At 40.4% G+C, this 16988-nt stretch overlaps 1 protein-coding gene across 1 annotated transcript in view; it reads left to right on the plus strand.

Annotated features, from left to right (window-relative positions):
• The window catches only part of SORCS2 (sortilin related VPS10 domain containing receptor 2), a gene marked incomplete at both ends in the record, with an annotated part of 532676 nt that overhangs the window by 172487 nt on the left and 343201 nt on the right, over window positions 1-16988 (plus strand). Inside the window, one exon of the mRNA XM_082281426.1 lies at window positions 1858-1925. Coding sequence (XP_082137552.1) covers window positions 1858-1925 — 68 coding nt within the window. The remainder of the gene's footprint in view (window positions 1-1857; window positions 1926-16988) is intronic.

A 16988-nucleotide genomic window follows, 5' to 3' on the forward strand; every position in this document is an offset into this window, starting at 1 on the left:
CAAAGTTGTAATTGTAAGATGTACAGAGACGAAAAAAGTCAGCTCACTAAGTTCAGGATTCAGTCTCCATTTCTGCATAAATGGGAGGAAACAAAGTATAATCTCTTGTATTTTTAGGTATTTTTTCTTTTATTTTCATGTACCAAATATGCGCTCTTGTATCTCTTAAAAAAAACAAAAAAACAACCCAGATTAGTTTTTGTGACTTAAGAGGAATTACACTTGTTTGGAAAAGCACAGTCTGAAACTTTTTCCTTAATAATTGGAGCCAATAGGTGCTCCCAGTAGGGAAGTTTCTTTCTTTTTCTCCTTAATTGCAAGCACTAGAAAAAGCTGTAGTTAAGACGCTGACAATACAATGAATAGCTGACCTGGTGGAATGTGCTTGGGCTGTAGCCAGGAATCTCATCCATAGATACACTCTCCTCTGGGAAATGGTTTCTTTCTCTTTGCTTTGTAAGTCCTGTAGTAACCTATTAATTTTTTTTTTTTTTTTTTTGCTTTCTTTTAAGACAAACCTTTATTTTTATAAGTAATCAAATTCCAAAAATGTCGTCTGGTAGATTGTGACTTTTTTGAGAATAGGAGGGAATAATACTACTTATGAATTATGTATTGTTTCCACTTTTGCTTATATCAATATACATCCAGGAATATGTGTTGCAAATTTATGAGGTTTGGCTAACCCTGAGTGAGACTGGTATTATACCCCAGTTCTGTAAAACACTGCATTATTTCCAAAGTACCATGTAATAACATCCACGGTCTGGAATTCTGTTCTCTCACAAGTTCCAGCATACAAGGAGTACAGGATAAATGTATCATCAGCATATTAATTATCTGAATAACTGAAGTGAATGCCTACAGTTGCTGTTTGCTGGAGATTTCATCTGGTGGGCAGGAACAGAGCAGTGCCAGTTAAATAAGAGCTTGCTCCAAACTGTTGCAGACTGGTGTTCATCCCACATTAAAGAAAGCCTCCAGCTGTGCAGGGAACCAGCCTGTTCCACCTCTGTGGGGTTGCCATGGGCACATGGCTCTAAGAGTCACTAATATGGACTGACAGCAAGTGAAAGAAATCTGTAAAATATCTAAACATAAACCATAGCATTCAGCTTGATACAGTGGTTGTGGACTAGTGCTTTGCATTATTTGACCAGTGAATTTGTCACATGTTGAGCAGATGGAAAGCGTTTCTTGCTGACCCCTTTCATAGGGTGAAGATGTTTTGTGGATGAAATTTGCTTGTGTATTTTCTTGGCTGTTGGTGATGTAGATGAATATTTTACTGAGCACGGAGCTGGGTCATGAAGGGGAAAAAGTGATACTTCGAGAAATGAGAAGTGATAGCCATGGAAGTTGCATTGATGATCTTGTAAGGAAGATCAGAGCTCATTTTTTTCCTGATTTTTTTTATCTGGATAATCAAAGTTAATCACCATTGTTTAACACTTAGGATTAAAAAAATAATTGTGTCTGTAGAGCTGCCTGCTAAATTTAAACTAGCAACCAGATTGGTTTTTCCTAATCAGAGTCATAAATATTGCTTAGGGGATGTCATGTGGTGGTGGTATTTATGTGACAATTCCAACTCCACTGCTTATGTGAAATAGGAAATCTTTCACAGTCATCAGGTTTGCAGAAAACTTCAAGTGCTGAAATCACTCTTCCCAGAAAGAGAAATGAAAAAGCCAAACTAAAAAGCAAAACTATTAAGAGTTAAAAATGAGGTGAAGTGCTGTTCAGATTTTCAGAAGCCTCACTTTTGTATTTTCCAAACTAATGCTGCTCATGATCTGTTTCTATTTATTACATCAGTTTACATATTTATATCTATTTATGTTCATTTTCTTTTAGGTGATCCTGATCCTTACCAAGTATTATCATACTGACATGGGGAAGGTTCTGGAGAGCTCTTTGTGGAGGTAAGTTCTCTGCTTTTTCTATAACCTTCCCTCCTGCTGTTCTTGGAATAGATCCATCACTTCCCTTTTCAGACTGCTGCTGAGTTGAGTTGGTAGCTGACTGATGCTATTGTACTAAGATTATCCAGATTGTCATCAGCTCTTACTCCCTCTCTTTCTTGAATGCAGTTCCTGTAGTTGAATTAGAGTTTGTAATGAGTTTTAACAGTAGAGACAAAGAATGATAGAGAATATAAGGTACCTCCTAGATGCCACTTTGCAAGTTGCCATGTTTTTCCTTTTCCTAGAAATTCTGCATCAAATTTACTTTAAAAGTTTGAAAGTCTTCCTGTGTTGGGATGTGTCTTTTAGGAGTCTTGCTGCTTGAATAGTGTACTGAGGTTAGTAAATAATCCTGCTTTGGAAGTAGTTATGATTGTCTGGATGAAATATACCAGAAGTGTAGGTTATATTGTGTTTCATGACAACTGGGAATAAATAGTAATCCAAATAAATTTCTAAATTGGTTCTTATTCTCATAATATTTGTGAATTAAGATACCAATATGCTTGTTGCCTGTGTGTACACAGATTGCATACTCAGGTGTACATCAGCACAAAAACAGGGCTAAGGTAAGTCTATGTTATACTAGTCACACTGGTTATTTTTTCAGGTCTTGCTTGTATTTTGCTAAGGGGATTTGTTGTGCTCTAATATATTTTTTTTTGGTGTGTGTGTCTCTGTATAAATTTTCCACAACAAATTCTTTCTAGACCCATCATGTACATTTGAAAAGCGAAAGTATGTCACTGTTATCGATAAAATGATACTGTGCCAGTATTTGCTCTGCTAGTTTTGCTGGTTATCTCTAGCAGTAGAAATAAATGACAGGAGATTTAAGCAGTCATATGTCAAAGTCAAATGTAGCTCATAAGCTTCAGGTCTAGAAACAAAGAGTTTATCTAAAACTTTGTGGCTTAGGTAGTTGTAAACTTCATGCTGTCCCAAGAGCTTGTATGGGGACTCGACCTTCAGCTGTGTGTGCAAGGACCTTTGCAGAGACAGTCCAAGAAAAGGACTGGGTAAGGAAATAGGGAATGGGAAAAGTCTGTGTCCAGGACATGCTGCAAAACAGCCTTGTTACTTATTTTGAAAGAGGTGGCATTGCTTTAACCTTGTGGGGGTTTCTCAGTGACAATGCTTCTGCAATACCTTGTTGCCATACCAGTGTCTGAATAGTGATCAGTCTGCCTGGGGGCAGTGGTCCATGCAGAATAAGGCTATTTTCTGGTAAAAAAGAAACTTCTAGTCTTAAAAAGGAGATATTCAGGAAAGAGTGTAAGATCAAATGGAGACTGCTTAGCATTGACTCAAGATTGGCCTTTTTAGGGCTATGGTATTTCATTTGTAACTATGCTCTCAACTTGCAAGATACAAAATTATTTGCACATTTGTTTCTGTTTTAATTTTTTGTCCAACATCTTGTGCAAATAAGACAGCCAAACGACAGTTTGGATACTCCCAACTGCGTAAGCACACACTGCTTGCCTATTATTTGCCAGTGGCCCATACAACATGTGCAATACATTTCAAGTTTTGCAATCCATACTTCAGGGTATCTATCATAGTCTTTTAAACATTTTGAGTTGGACTCTTCAAAATAAACTCTTTGCTCTTTTAAAATAAACATAAACCAGGCTTCAGATAATGTTTCTTTCTTTTGAGAACATAAACACTTAAAACAAGGTCATTCAGACCTTGCTGACAGCTGGTGTAAAGAACTGGTGTGAACTGCATTCAAATAAAATTGATACTAGCGTGCATCATCTGGAAATCGTGCCTTTTACTTACAAGTAACAGATGTACCAGATGCTTTAGTACTGGCACAGGTCATGGTACCGCCCCAAGGGCAGGTCATAGATGTCCTCAGGGCTCTCAGTGGTGTCAGCCTTTGGGGATGTGCCAGGTGCCCATGGCTCCATGAAACACTTTAGTGGGGCACAGATTGGGCCTCAGGGAGCTCTCCTTGGGTATATCTTGCAATTTCACAGGGCACAGCCCAGCCAGGGTCTGGACATCAGGATGCCTTGGGCCACCCACTTCGTCAACATAGCGCCTGGGAGCTCACTTCTTGATGTGATGATACCCAGAACCTGCTGAGCTGGGGGGTGGGGATGAAGGCTGGGGCTTGTTGACCAGACAGGCTGGATGGGTTCTGAGTCACCTGGTCCAGTGGAAGGTTCCCTGCCCATGGCAGTGGGATTGGAACTAGATGGTCTCTTCCAACCCAACCCATTCTATGATTCTATGGTTTCCAAACCCAGGATGGAAAAGCTGAAAGGAAGAGAATGAATAAGATTAGTCCTTGGGCCAGGGGCTGCTACCTAGCTGATCCATGCTTGGATATGTTCTGGGCTCACCTCCTTCCTCCACCTCAGCCCACGGTGATGTACAAGAAACATATACAGTTGTCAACCTGGAAGAGTTATAAAGTGCTTGGATCTGGAAAAGTGCAAATCAGACCAACTACTACAGAAGTATAAAATAGTGCCCCTCTCTGTTGAGATGTAGCTCACTATTTGTACTAAAAAAACTGAACAAAGCTGCCTTTGTGGTCAGGGGACTTCTGTGTTTTTCCCTGAATAAAATGTTTGGAACTTCACTAGTTTTTTTCACCCATGTTTGCTGATGGAACTGGGGTGTTGTATTCACATTGGCAGCCTGCCCCGAATGCATATACATTTTTGAACTTTTTTGTTTGATTCTCTTTTGCATTCTTCTCATTTTTATCATACAAGTATGCAGTAAAACAGGTGTGAAAAAAGATACAAGATTTTTTTTGTCAGTAGAGAAATGCCATTAATCTGTTTCTGTGCCCTAGTGGGAATAGACCCTCTCCAGTTATTTCCTGAATTGGTCCAATGTTTTTGTTCCTATCTTGCCTGGCTAGATAATACCAGACATGATATTTTCTAAATCGCTAAGTGTCTTGGTTTGAAAGACAGGTGTCTGCTAAGGAAGGCAGAAGCCTCCCTTGGAATGGCAGATGCAACCCCCTTCCCTCCAAGTTATTATAATTTTGAAATCAAGGGGGCTTTTAGGCAAAGATGTGGGAAATAAGAATAACAGTTCTTTACTATTATATATCTATATGTGTTTAACCAGTCAAACAAACAGCAATAACTGTGGCAGTAACAGCAAACAATCAAACAATCACAAACCCAGTCCCAGCCTTCTCGGCTGTCGGGCCCTTTCCCCTGGGGTGCAGTTCCGCTCGCAGCCGGCAGGGGCGCTGGCGGCTCCCGGTGAGCAGGGCAGGTGCGATGGTTCCCCCGCGGCTGCAGGGGGCGCTCCGGAGCGAGCTCGGGGAGCACGCGGCACTGGCGGCCTGGGATCCCGGGAAGGGATGGGACAAAGGCTTCGCAAACCCCTGGGCAGCCGATCCCGGTGTCCGGCCGGACCCTCGGGAACAGCAGGCTGGAACGGCAGGGACGAGCACAAATCCCGGGTGGCAGATGAGATGAATCCAAACGGGGAACCCCCCGGAGGTCTGGGCAGGCAGGGCGAGCAGGGCTACAACGTAGCGAAGGCTTGAAGCAATGGAGGCTCAGGGCGGCTACAGCCCGGCTCCCAGCGGGGCAGGGAAGGCGGGTTTGGGATCCCAGGGCTTCTCCAGCAGAGAGAAAAGCGGCCGAAGAAAAAACCAGCTTCCCTCTCTCTGGATGCCGAGACCGACTGCCCCCACACACTCAGGTGAAAACAAAAGAGTAGCCAGATGCGCCCCACTCTGTAGCTAGCTCTTTTGTTTTTCTGAAGTACTCAGCCATTTGCTTCCCTGGCAACCTGTATGGGCAAAAATTCCTTTAACAGAAGAAAAAACCAGGGGAGCTCCTAAAACCCCAACACTAAGTGACTTAGTCATTAAGTGAAAGTAAACTAGTTTTATAAACAGGTCAATTCTGACCAGGGTAGCTTTTTAATGTTAATGTCGCAATTTCTCTTTCTGGTCAGTAAATATTAATCTACCTTGGTGTTTATCAGTTATTTTGTTCCTTGAAACTATGTCTTTCATCTTCTAAAACTTATTTCCACCTCATCTCTTTCCTTTTCTCTCATCACTCAGAAGAATTTTTTTCTCCTTGTTTAGTGGAACAAAGAATGAGAAAGATTGGTCTAGTGATACTTGTTTGTTCCTAGTGACCTGGAGCTGCAGTCAGACTTTTAAGAGTAATGGAAATGGTGGTGAAAAACACCAGTCAGAGGTACATGCCTGGGCGGGGGGCGAAGAAGATTTGTGGGTGGGTCTTAGTGACACATTTTTGTGCCTTTGCAGAGCATTGTCAGTTTGTGTAGGTAACTTATGTCTGCCCACGCAAGCCAGGTTACAGGCTTGGGAGGCCTAATTTGAATTACCTAGCAATTTTTCATTGTTGAATAAATAGGGAAAATAGTGCTGTGTAATAGAAGTTGTAACAAGTTTTTTACTACTAACAGCCATGTCTGGTTACACTGAAGAGGTGAAGACAAAATCTTGTTAAAAAATACAAGTTAAATTGAGTTAAAAAATACCAGACTGGCTTTTTTAGTCAGCTAACTTTCCTAAGTTGCTTATTAAGTAGTTGTCAAGGTGTAAATTGTTTAATTATTTGACTCAAAATAAGGTAGGGAAATAAACAGAGATGACACTGGTTGCCTCTTGAATATAAACTAACATAACTTTTGGAGAAGGAACAGAAGATTATTTTCAGGTCTACTTTTAGAGTTTCTAAACTGTGGTACATATTGGGAATACAGGTTGGTTGTCATGTAAGAGCTCATTAGCATAATGAAAAAACTGAGAATTCAAGTACTAAAATTATCATCACATACATAGGAGATACTTTACATACTACAACTGTTCCTGTCAGAGCTCACACACATATTTATCCATCACATTTACAGTAGGAAGGAGCTCCATCCAACTGACCATTTAGGTTGAGTATGTTTTCATACACTTTTTGGACCCATTTGTGTACAAATATACAGGTGCACATATTTAATAACCTCAGGTACCTGCTTGCATATGTTGAATGCCTGCAACTTTAGATGTAAGTATTTGAATTTTACAATCAAATAGTTTTAACTTTGAATTAGCAATCACTAAGAAATTAATTTAACTTATCTGAGTTAATTATTCCTAATAATGTCTATTGGAAATATTGATTATTATTATTCCACTTTATACATGGGACAACTGAGATGGTGGTATTACTGAAGGCTATGCAGTGGTGACTCGGGACTGTATGGCCATGGAATTACCTTCCAACCCTGTGCTTAGACTGGCTCAGAATCCTGTTACTGGTAGGCATGCAGCCTTCCTTTCCTTAGCTTGATCTAAGCAATGAATAATAGATGTTGCTGCTGATTGCTAATAAAGTTTTGATTGCATATTATCAAGCTGTAATGATACAGTAGTGCTAAAGTGGCTTGCTGTGTAATTGCCATTGTTCCCAATGGCATCACCATGTTGTTATTGCCTCAGCACAGCAAAACAAACGGCATTACTTGATGTTAACTGCACTGTTGGATCCTCTTAGCATTGCCTGCTGAATGATAGGTAGGCCTATGTTCAGAGATGTTGGGTTGTTTTGCCCCATGTTATCAGTAAAGAAATGCTAAATGAAGAAACAGACTTCCCCAACCTCCTTAAATATTTTTGGATATCCCAGCTGAACTTTCTGGGACTCCTTACTCTAGATGCAGCCTGAGGGAGGAGCAAAGTTGGAGCGCTGTAGGAGGAGGTTGTAAGGCCAGATCAGTGGCTAGGCAGGTGGACGTGAGAGCAGTCGGGAGAGCCTCACAGACAGCATCATGCCTGCCAGATCTCAAGGAGTCAGGAATATCCTGTCTTTGGTGGTCCAGCTCTTTCTATCTGCACCCACAATAAGCCACCTGTTCAAGGACAAGACTCACTTGTGCAAGCCCACTGGCCATCAGGAGCGATCAGGGCACAGTGACTGCAGGGGGCTTTGGCCATTTACAGAGTGCAGACCTACACTAACGCTAAAATCCAGACTACAAAGAGCTGGAGATTTTTTTAAGATGGATACAGTGGACAACATATGACTCAGGAAAGTAAAATTTCCAGGTGGCTCACAGAATGTGTGAAAATTAATATGGACATTTGTTTTCAAAATCTTTGGACTTTTAGGTGAAACTCATTTCACCTGTTTCCTGAAATTAATTTAAAAAGGAAAACAAGAACCCTCAATGTACAGTTCAGTGCCCCAGTGAAATTTTTTGTATGAAGTACCGCTTAATAAATGAGCAACTGTATTCTGCAACAATGTGCACTTCCAGATGGCCTTACATTGTGGCTCTGCTTTGAAAAGTGACTTTGTAGAAATGGCCCCAAGGGATGGAGTTATTGAGTCTGTGATTTTCATATCAAATTTTCTCTTTCCAAGTTAAAAAAGAAAAAGAAATGGCTTTCTAATTATTAGCACAGTGAACTCAGCTTGGGATCTAATGTCTAGCTGTGCTTTCTCTAGCTAATGCATCATCCTGAGTAATGCAAGTTCTGCAATCAAAACAGGCTGTCCTCAATTATAATGTGCAGCTCTTTTGTGCTTCTATTACATCCTTATTTACACCAGTTCCACTGAGCAAAGGTTTTGGGCTGTACTGTTGAAAAAGCAGTCCTACAATTAGAATTTTATTTCTGTTACTTAACAACAGATTTTTTATGCTTTGATCATATTTCCATATTCTAATAGTATTGCAAAGACTTCCATTGTTTTGCTAAAACTCAAAAGTGCACCGTTATGAGTTGAACTGTGCAGGAAAGCTTTTATTTTAAATTTATTTTGGACATTTAAAATGAGCTGTAAAACAGTAGTTAAAATGTGGATGTAGTGGGTTGAAGCATGTCAGCAATATTATGGGTTTCAGGTAGAAAAAATATGTAGAAGATAAAGGAAATTAAATAAACATGTCTTGTCAAACCTTGGAATGTGCAAGGTATTGAAGAGGTGGTTATTGATATTTTTAATGGGTAGTGGAATTGATTCAGGAGCACAGAGGGTGCTGATGTTGCAGCATGTGCTCTAATGGACACACGACCTGCCATCGACTTTCTGAGACCAAGGCCCAGCACACTGGCTTGGCAGTAACCTTGCTGTTACCTTGCTGTTGCACTCATCCTGCCACATGTTTTGGCTGTAGCTTTTGGCTTTTCAACAGAGGAATGAAATTTGGCCATGGATACTTAGGACTATTCTCTGAGTTGTGACCTGTAGACTCCTCTGAAAGAGATGTCTTTTAAAAGGCTCTCCAGTGTATGGGATTTAGCTTAGGCAGGTACTTTTATGTCTGTGTTGCCATTATAACATTTTGTTGGGGTCCCTCCCCTGCCATGGAGCCCTGGGAGAGGGGCCCTGGGGAGGGAGACACGGGGTCTCCCTGCCCCTGGTCAGCCTCGTTCCCATGGGTTGGTTTGGGTTCCCTGATAACGCCAAGGACCCTCGGGTCCCGTGACTGCGGGGTTCCTGAGCAGAGCCCTGGCCATGCGGCTGGAGAAATAAACACCTCTGAAACATCTACCACGAATCTGTCCATATATACTTCGGTTTCCACGGGACTCCTGGTTTGAAATATGCTTGTTGCAGTAATCCCCGCTGCAAAAACATTTAAAGATTATTTTGATGTCTTAGTATGTATGAAGGTCTGAACTGAAAAAAAAAAAATCCTGCAAACAAGTAAAAGCTACCAAAAAAGTCTATCCAAATTTCTTTACTGAATATCTGTTGGTCATAGATGAGAGTGCTGTGTCATAACTTCTTTTCCATGTCTTCGACAACTTGGAATAGTGATGATGATTTTGAATGTTAACATGTTTCTGCACTAGCTTGTGATCACAGAAAGAATAGATGACATGAGGATTAAGATCCAGTTAGAAAGCTGTGATTTATGTAGTTAGGAAAGGGCTCTTGCTGTACATTTGTGTTTATTAAAGCTGATTGCAGCATGGCTGCTGAACATGTTAAATACATCTTGGAGCTGGGGAATTTTGCTGCTTTACAGGTTATTTTTTTTTTCCCCTTAATCCTCCTTCTGGAAAATGAATTAAGTCATTGCAAGATATAGCTCATAATGAGTGAGCCAATTTATTGAGAAAGAATAACCATTTATTTTAAATGGCTTAAGAATCCTTTTCTATTGTTTGAGTAACTTGAGCCTAAGTAATAGAAATTCTGATTGCTTTAACTAGTGCTGCAGACTTAGTGGGAATTATACCACAGGTTCTTGGTCTTTTGAGTAGACTCTGTTTGGCCTGGACTGATGGTAACAGAATTGATCTTTCCTTCCCAACACCCATGCAGGCTGGTAGCAGTAGGATGTTTAGGAAAGTTGCTTCACTGGTGTTTCCTCAGGTTTGTCATGGTATCTTATTGAATAAGCCTCCCTACAAGAAATGATCCTCTTTCTTGCCATCCTCAGCAGACAAGTTTAAGGTGAGAAACAGGAAATGCTGTCTTTCTATGCATTAGTCATCCATGGGGCTTGTGATTTGCTTTTGCCCTCCATACCCTGCATAAAGGAGGGAAATTTTGCCTATGAACCACTTCTATTTGAGCAAACTGAGAACTGCAATGTTGGAGCTTTTATTGTGGCATGATTCCTCTGTGCTAAATTCATATGAAAACAGTTGAGCCATCAGTTTTTTTGGTAATCGGAGGTACTTTGCTGCATTGTCATCCATTAACTCCCACTGTCAGCAGGCTGGCACAGCAGGGAGGTGCAGGGCCCATAACCTGGGGCAGAGGGACTGACACCATATATACATATATATATATATATATATATATATATATATATATATATATATTCCTTTGCCACTCTGTGAAATAAAATAAATAAGAAACCATAATCAAAGCAGCTAGTTTCATTGCTTATCACATTTTCATGATGATGAATGAGGTAAATGAGGTATAAAAACTGGGATAGGATATTTAGTGATGCTGCTGGTTCCACCTTCAGCCTACTATGTGGCCTTTTTTGAGAACCTGCCATTACTGTGCTTTCCTCACTTGGTCTTTGACCTGTTAGTTTCTTTGGAATCTGGAGAACTGGTTGTGGGATCCCCCATCAGTGCTGGGGCTGTAATACTGCATTAATACAAATAATAGGAGGGAGCTGTAATGTTTATGGATGTTTAATATTTGTGTCCCTAAAGTTTTTCTCAGGCTTGAGCCTGAGAAGGACAGGAGTCCGTCAGAGAGCACTGACACACCATGAGACTCACCTGAAAACACCCATATTTTTCCTACAAGGCAGCTGATGGCGCAGTGCCTTTTTGTAGCTGATGTTTTAAAAATGCCATTTTGCAACCCCCTGTTGCATCTCTTAGAGTTGAGCACCTTGTGCACTGATGTGGTGTGTGGAACGTGAGCAGCTTCACTTGCTTCTGCAGTACGTGCAGTCTGCTCCAGAGCATCCACTGTGAACTGATTGCAAATTAATTTGGTTGTTGGGACTGAATGAATGAACAGCTGCATGGTTAATTATGCAGAATGGTATAGAAAAATGTAGTGTTAATGTTTTATACCCTCATTATCCCTGCAGTATGGAATATATTTTTCAGTGTGAAGATAACAAAGGCAATATTTCCCACATAACTTATTTATTAAGATCATCGTATTGTTAGGCTGCTTTCTCTGCTTTAATTTGGTAAGAATTGGGACAGTTAAAAACTCCATACAGGCCGATTTTTAAAATGTGAAGAGTCTTATGTGCTGAAGAATTTAGGGGTGTGGGCAGCTGACAAAAAATGAAGTGCATTTTATAGTAAGATTTAAATGTCTTGGGTTTTTTTTTTTTGCCTTCTGAAATACAGAATGTTAGTTGAGGGCTTTTCCTCCCTCTCCCTGAAGCCTCTCATTGAAAAGATGACTGATAATTTGTCAGTCAACTGAATTTCTGTTCCAGCTAATTTTTTAAAAATTATTTTGTGGGGGTTAATGTGCAAGTTGAGTTTGTCCCTTCCTGCTTCTGCTCTACCTATTTGTCCTTTGGTGTATTTTCCTTCTGTTGCACATAGTACAGGGATAGCAAGTTATTTTATTTCAACAAATACCTATTCTTGATCTAACTTTCAAAAAGTTTATTTTACTTTCTCACTGATTTTCTCTCCTAGTGGCCTTTTTTTGCTAGCTGTTACCCTTCCTCTTTCATTGGATGGGTTTGTCTCCTCCGGGCCTGACTGCTTCAGTCCAGACTGGAAAAGCTGCTTTTTAGATGAGGTGTTAAGTGTCTAAGTTTTTGTATTTCGGCTTAACATATCAGCTCCAAGCCTGATTTTTGAAGCTGTCCCAGATCTGATGTCCTTCTGATGGCAGACCTTTCTCCTCATAGTTGCTTTGACAACCTTAGATATTTTAATGACCTGTGAATTTTATCCCAACTTTCTATCATAGGATCTGAAATTGTCATTTTGAACAAGAGTGGGGCAATACTTGTTATCACGTATTTGTTGAAAAGCATCTGTGTCAGTTAATTTGGTTGGGTTTTTTTTAAATCTGGTATGTACTTTCTTTACCAAATGGATATAATTCTTCTTGAAGAGTGTGCATGCAGTTCAAATTACGTCCCTTGATAAAAAGACATCACAGTATCAGTGAAATACAACCACGCCTGGGCAAAAGCCAGGGAAACAAGTAAAGAGACACGTGTTAAAATGTGCTTTCTTAATATCAAAATCTTAACAACTGAGTTCAAAAGCATCTACGTCATTCCACCTTTTGATAGCCTGGCTTTCAAGATTTCCTTTCTGGCAGGAAGGGGATGTATGGTTCTGCTTTTTGTAAGATTTAGAATAGTTTTCTGTAATGCTGATCCTTCCTTAGGATTGTTGGCTGTTCTGAAGACTTCAACGTAAAATTATTTTAAATTTTACTCTCCTCCAAGAATTTGGAAACTTATCACTGTTTTATCTTAATTCTTACCATATGCAGCACAGTCCTTAATTTGGCAACGTCTCTTTGGGATAGAATGTAAAAATCAAGTTGTGCTGTTCTGAAGTACACTGACTACAGTTTGAGATTTCTCTCCCTTTACCATACCCCTATGCAGTTTCTATGCTAAATACTGGTCTCTCAGGTTTCAGTAACTTTTAATTTGCTTTTTCTTCAGCCTGACATGTAAAATTAGAAAAATAACAGTATTTTACTTTTTATCCTCATTTAAAAATATTTAGAAGCAAAATATACATGTGATGGAGTTTTGTATGTATGATGATTTCAGGTGCATAATACTTAAGCTTTTGATGCTATTTTGGTGCAGTTTTCAGCATAGTTCAGAGTGCTCAGTACTAATGGGGAGGATGTACCAGTAAAAGATTAAGCCTCTGCACTGTGAATGTACAGCACATTCTGGCAAAGTGTGGAAGCCTAGAGTGAAAACTCCCATGCCTCAGCTTTCCATGTGGCCTCAGGTGAATATATGAATCTGTCAGTATTCCAGAGTGAAAAGCATCTAAGAATCACCTTTAAATAAAATTAAAAAAGGAAAGAAAGTTAATTACTTAAAGACCAGAAAAATATGTTACAAATATGCTTCATAAAACACCATGACCTATCCCAGCATTACCTTAACAGGTCACAGATAGAGGAGATCTCTTAACGTACCCTGGTATGTGAAAAGCAGGAGTTCTGGGATCTTCAAAGTGATAATAGGACTTAGCTTCTAAAAAGACCTGTAAGCATTTCTAAAGTACATCAATAAGTAAATATGAGTGAATAATTAAGTATCAAATTATATTTGATTTCCATGCTAACTGGAAGTCTTGGTACATCCAAATGCTTGAATTCTTACAATTTTTTTTTTTGATTTCTGGTTGGGAATACATACACAATGCTATTATTATAATAAACATTATTATTTATTTTTTCTTTAGCATGTTTTTTAGGGCTGGGAATAGGACAAGTTCTCTGACACCCAGTTGGTCACTTATGTCACTGCTTTACTGGCAGTTTTCTACTATATTGCATCCATGCAGAGAATGATTTTGGTTGCATGTGAGCACAATGGACATCAAGTACAACCCGTGCTCAAAGCAGGAGTTGCTGCAGAGGTTAACCAGGTCACTCATGGCCTCATCCTGCCTAGTTCTGAAAAACTTCCAGGTCGGAGATCTCACAGCTTTGTTGGGCAATGCTTTGCAGCTGTCATTGCGAGGGGTTAGATCAGCTGGCATCTTGCAGCTTGTGCTTGCCATCTATTGCCTTTTCACTGCCTACCCTGGCCCTGTCTTATTTAAAACTTCTCTTTAGATGCTGAAAGAGTGAAATGAGATTTTCCAGTAGTCTCATTTCCTAGAATGACCTACATCAGCTCCCCCAGCCATTCCTTGTACATCGTGTGCTCCAGTTCCCAGCATCTTAGTGACCCTCCACTGGACTGCCTTCACATTGCTGATCTCTTTCCTCCGTGAAGTGACACAGATTTTTTTTTTTTTTTTTTTTTTTTTTTTTTAATTGTAGAACTGGGGTTATCTGTTTTCTGGAGGTTCCTCTCTGCTGCTCTCCCAGTATAAAATAGACTGTTATATGCTGAATTGTTTAGAATAGTTACCTTATTTATCTGAATGCAAAAATAAGTGTGAAATACTGAAATCATTAACAGGGGAAATTCAGTTCTTTAGAAATTGCTTAGACACCCAAGTCACTTCATTACCTGTACAGAAAGATAACATTGGTCTTGTTTTCACTGAACTGCTCAGTGTAAGAACAGTGGGGATGCCAGCATTAACTTTTTGTCCTCACTTTTGTTATGCAGTATGAATTCTTGATAGGTTTTGATTTAGTTGCTGGTACATTATTTATGACATCTCTTGGCTGTAGCTGCTGTAATCCACAAACCAAAGCCAAGCCTATTATTTCTAGTAATAGAATTGTATTTTGTTGTAGAGCAACTCCCAGGTAATTAGGCAGTATGTGCTATAATTGGTTGTAACATAGGCTCTTCTAAATAAGGCATTAGTCAGACTGAATGGCAGATGAAAGTATTGTTTTTTTCTTTTGAAGATTTGTCTACCACAGGTAAACATTAGTGTGACCACAAACATTAGGAAGATTAATTTTGCCAGGAAAGAAAGGAGAATTTTTGTTTTAATGATCCTTCACTTAGAAGAGTGCTCTTTTAAGTGAGAATATTGAAGTGTGCAAAGCAGAGTTTTTTGAGGGCAAGAATTCACATACTAATCCTGGGAGTGGGTACAGCTAAAGTCTTATTCAAAGTGTGGACTTCATACAGCAGTTTTTATTGCTATTGAATTTGGGTTTTGGACAATTTTGAATCATCTTTAGCTTGACCTATACTTTTGTATATGTATACTATTAATTGACAGGGTTTCGAGGGTCAATGTAGACACCTGAAATCTCCGGAGTAGAATCTGCTGATTGCTTTAAAGTGATTATAAACTGAGAAGGAATTAAGAGGTGCAGTTTGGTGGTTTTCTTGTCTCTTGGCATCTTCCCATCAAAGCTGGATTCTTTTGTGGATTATGTGATGAATACAAGTTAATTGGAAATAATTCAAAGGAAATGGAGTGAAATTCAATATTAACTTTGAAAGTCCAAGTATACAGTAGCCACCCCAGAACCTTTGAGAAACTCTTGGATTTGCTTCAAATCATGCAGCAAAACAGACAAACAGTCTTTGTCATGAGAAAATTCAGAACAGGGGATGGGAAACAAAAGGGGGTCAGGTTGCACTTGTTCTGTTGAAAGTTATTCCCTTGAACATGTTGTTTTGCCATAGTGTTTTCTTAGGAGAGGAATAAAAGAACAAAGGGTCAAAACTTTTATGTGTTACGATGTTGCTATGACCCAGCTCACTGCGGGGCTGGGGCAGCGTGATGCCAATCAATCCCAGCCCATGTCCTGGATCGAGTTTCCCGAAGAGGCAGACTCAGAGGGTGGGTCGAGGGGCGGCTCAGCAGCCTAAGCTGCACCCCCTGGGCGGTGCCCGGGTCCAAGCCACCTCCCCCGGTTCGGGAAAATTCCCGGTTACTCGGTTGTTCACTGGTTCTCTGTTATAACTCCCGCCTGTCAGTTTCCCCAGTGGTTCTTGTTGAATTGTATCCTCCCCCTGGCTTGTAACTCATTGGTTGTTTTCCCCTTTCACTGGGGTTTTCAAATTCCCTATAAAACTGAGGACGAGCCTCAGGTGAGGATCCCATCATTCCCATCAATCCAGCCTTCCGAGCTCGTTCGGGTTGCGAAACTTCTAACAATAAACCTGTTAGGAGTCAGACCAGAACAGCCTCTCTCTTCCTGTGTCTCCGAGCTAACGTGAGCCGGTACCATCGGCTCCTGCCGTGTTCCCTCTGCAAAGAAGCTGGCTAGCCAGCCCAGCCAGCAGCTCTTTTCCTGATGCCGAAGTCGCTTCAGTGACGCACAAAAGTAACGCAGCTGGACTCTCTATGACCGGGGGCTCGCCAGAGCTCGTGCCTCGAGCACCAAGAACTGCGTTATTATGATTCTGTCTTTTTTTGAATCTGTATGTTTCATTTGGCTGGCTAATGGGAAATGGTGTTTATGGAAAGGCTCTAGTCTGTTCTCTTGCGGGTAGTGAAGCAAAGTGAATTACCGTGTAACGCATTACAAAGAAAATGTTGGGATGACACTGAGGCAGAGCCTAGACCACACAAGGTTTGTTCCAGTTTTTATTTTGGAACTCTGCAGAGTGCTACATATTCACTGTTTAATTTTCCTTTGCACCCTCTCTGTAAAATTCCCATGAGAAATAGCAGCTGTTGGTGCTGCTGCGCTCACAGTGAGCACGATTTCCCCTTCAGCAAGTCACAGGTTGATTACCAGGAAACAGCCACTCCAGAAGAAGTGAACTTTGTGGTCTTACCCTTGGTGCCAAGCTAACCTGCGTGGCCCTGCATCTTCTCTCCTGGGAAACAAACTGTGTTTTAAGGCACAAATGCATGGGGGACATGAGAATGAAGTGCCTGAATTGGCCTAAAGCACTCCAGCACCTTTGGAAGCACTGGGGCTCTAATGATTTGTATGGGTTACAAGTCAGGTCCTAAAATTA

This window comes from Coloeus monedula, assembly GCF_965178545.1.
Source record: "Coloeus monedula genome assembly, chromosome: 5".
Taxonomy (NCBI): domain Eukaryota; kingdom Metazoa; phylum Chordata; class Aves; order Passeriformes; family Corvidae; genus Coloeus; species Coloeus monedula.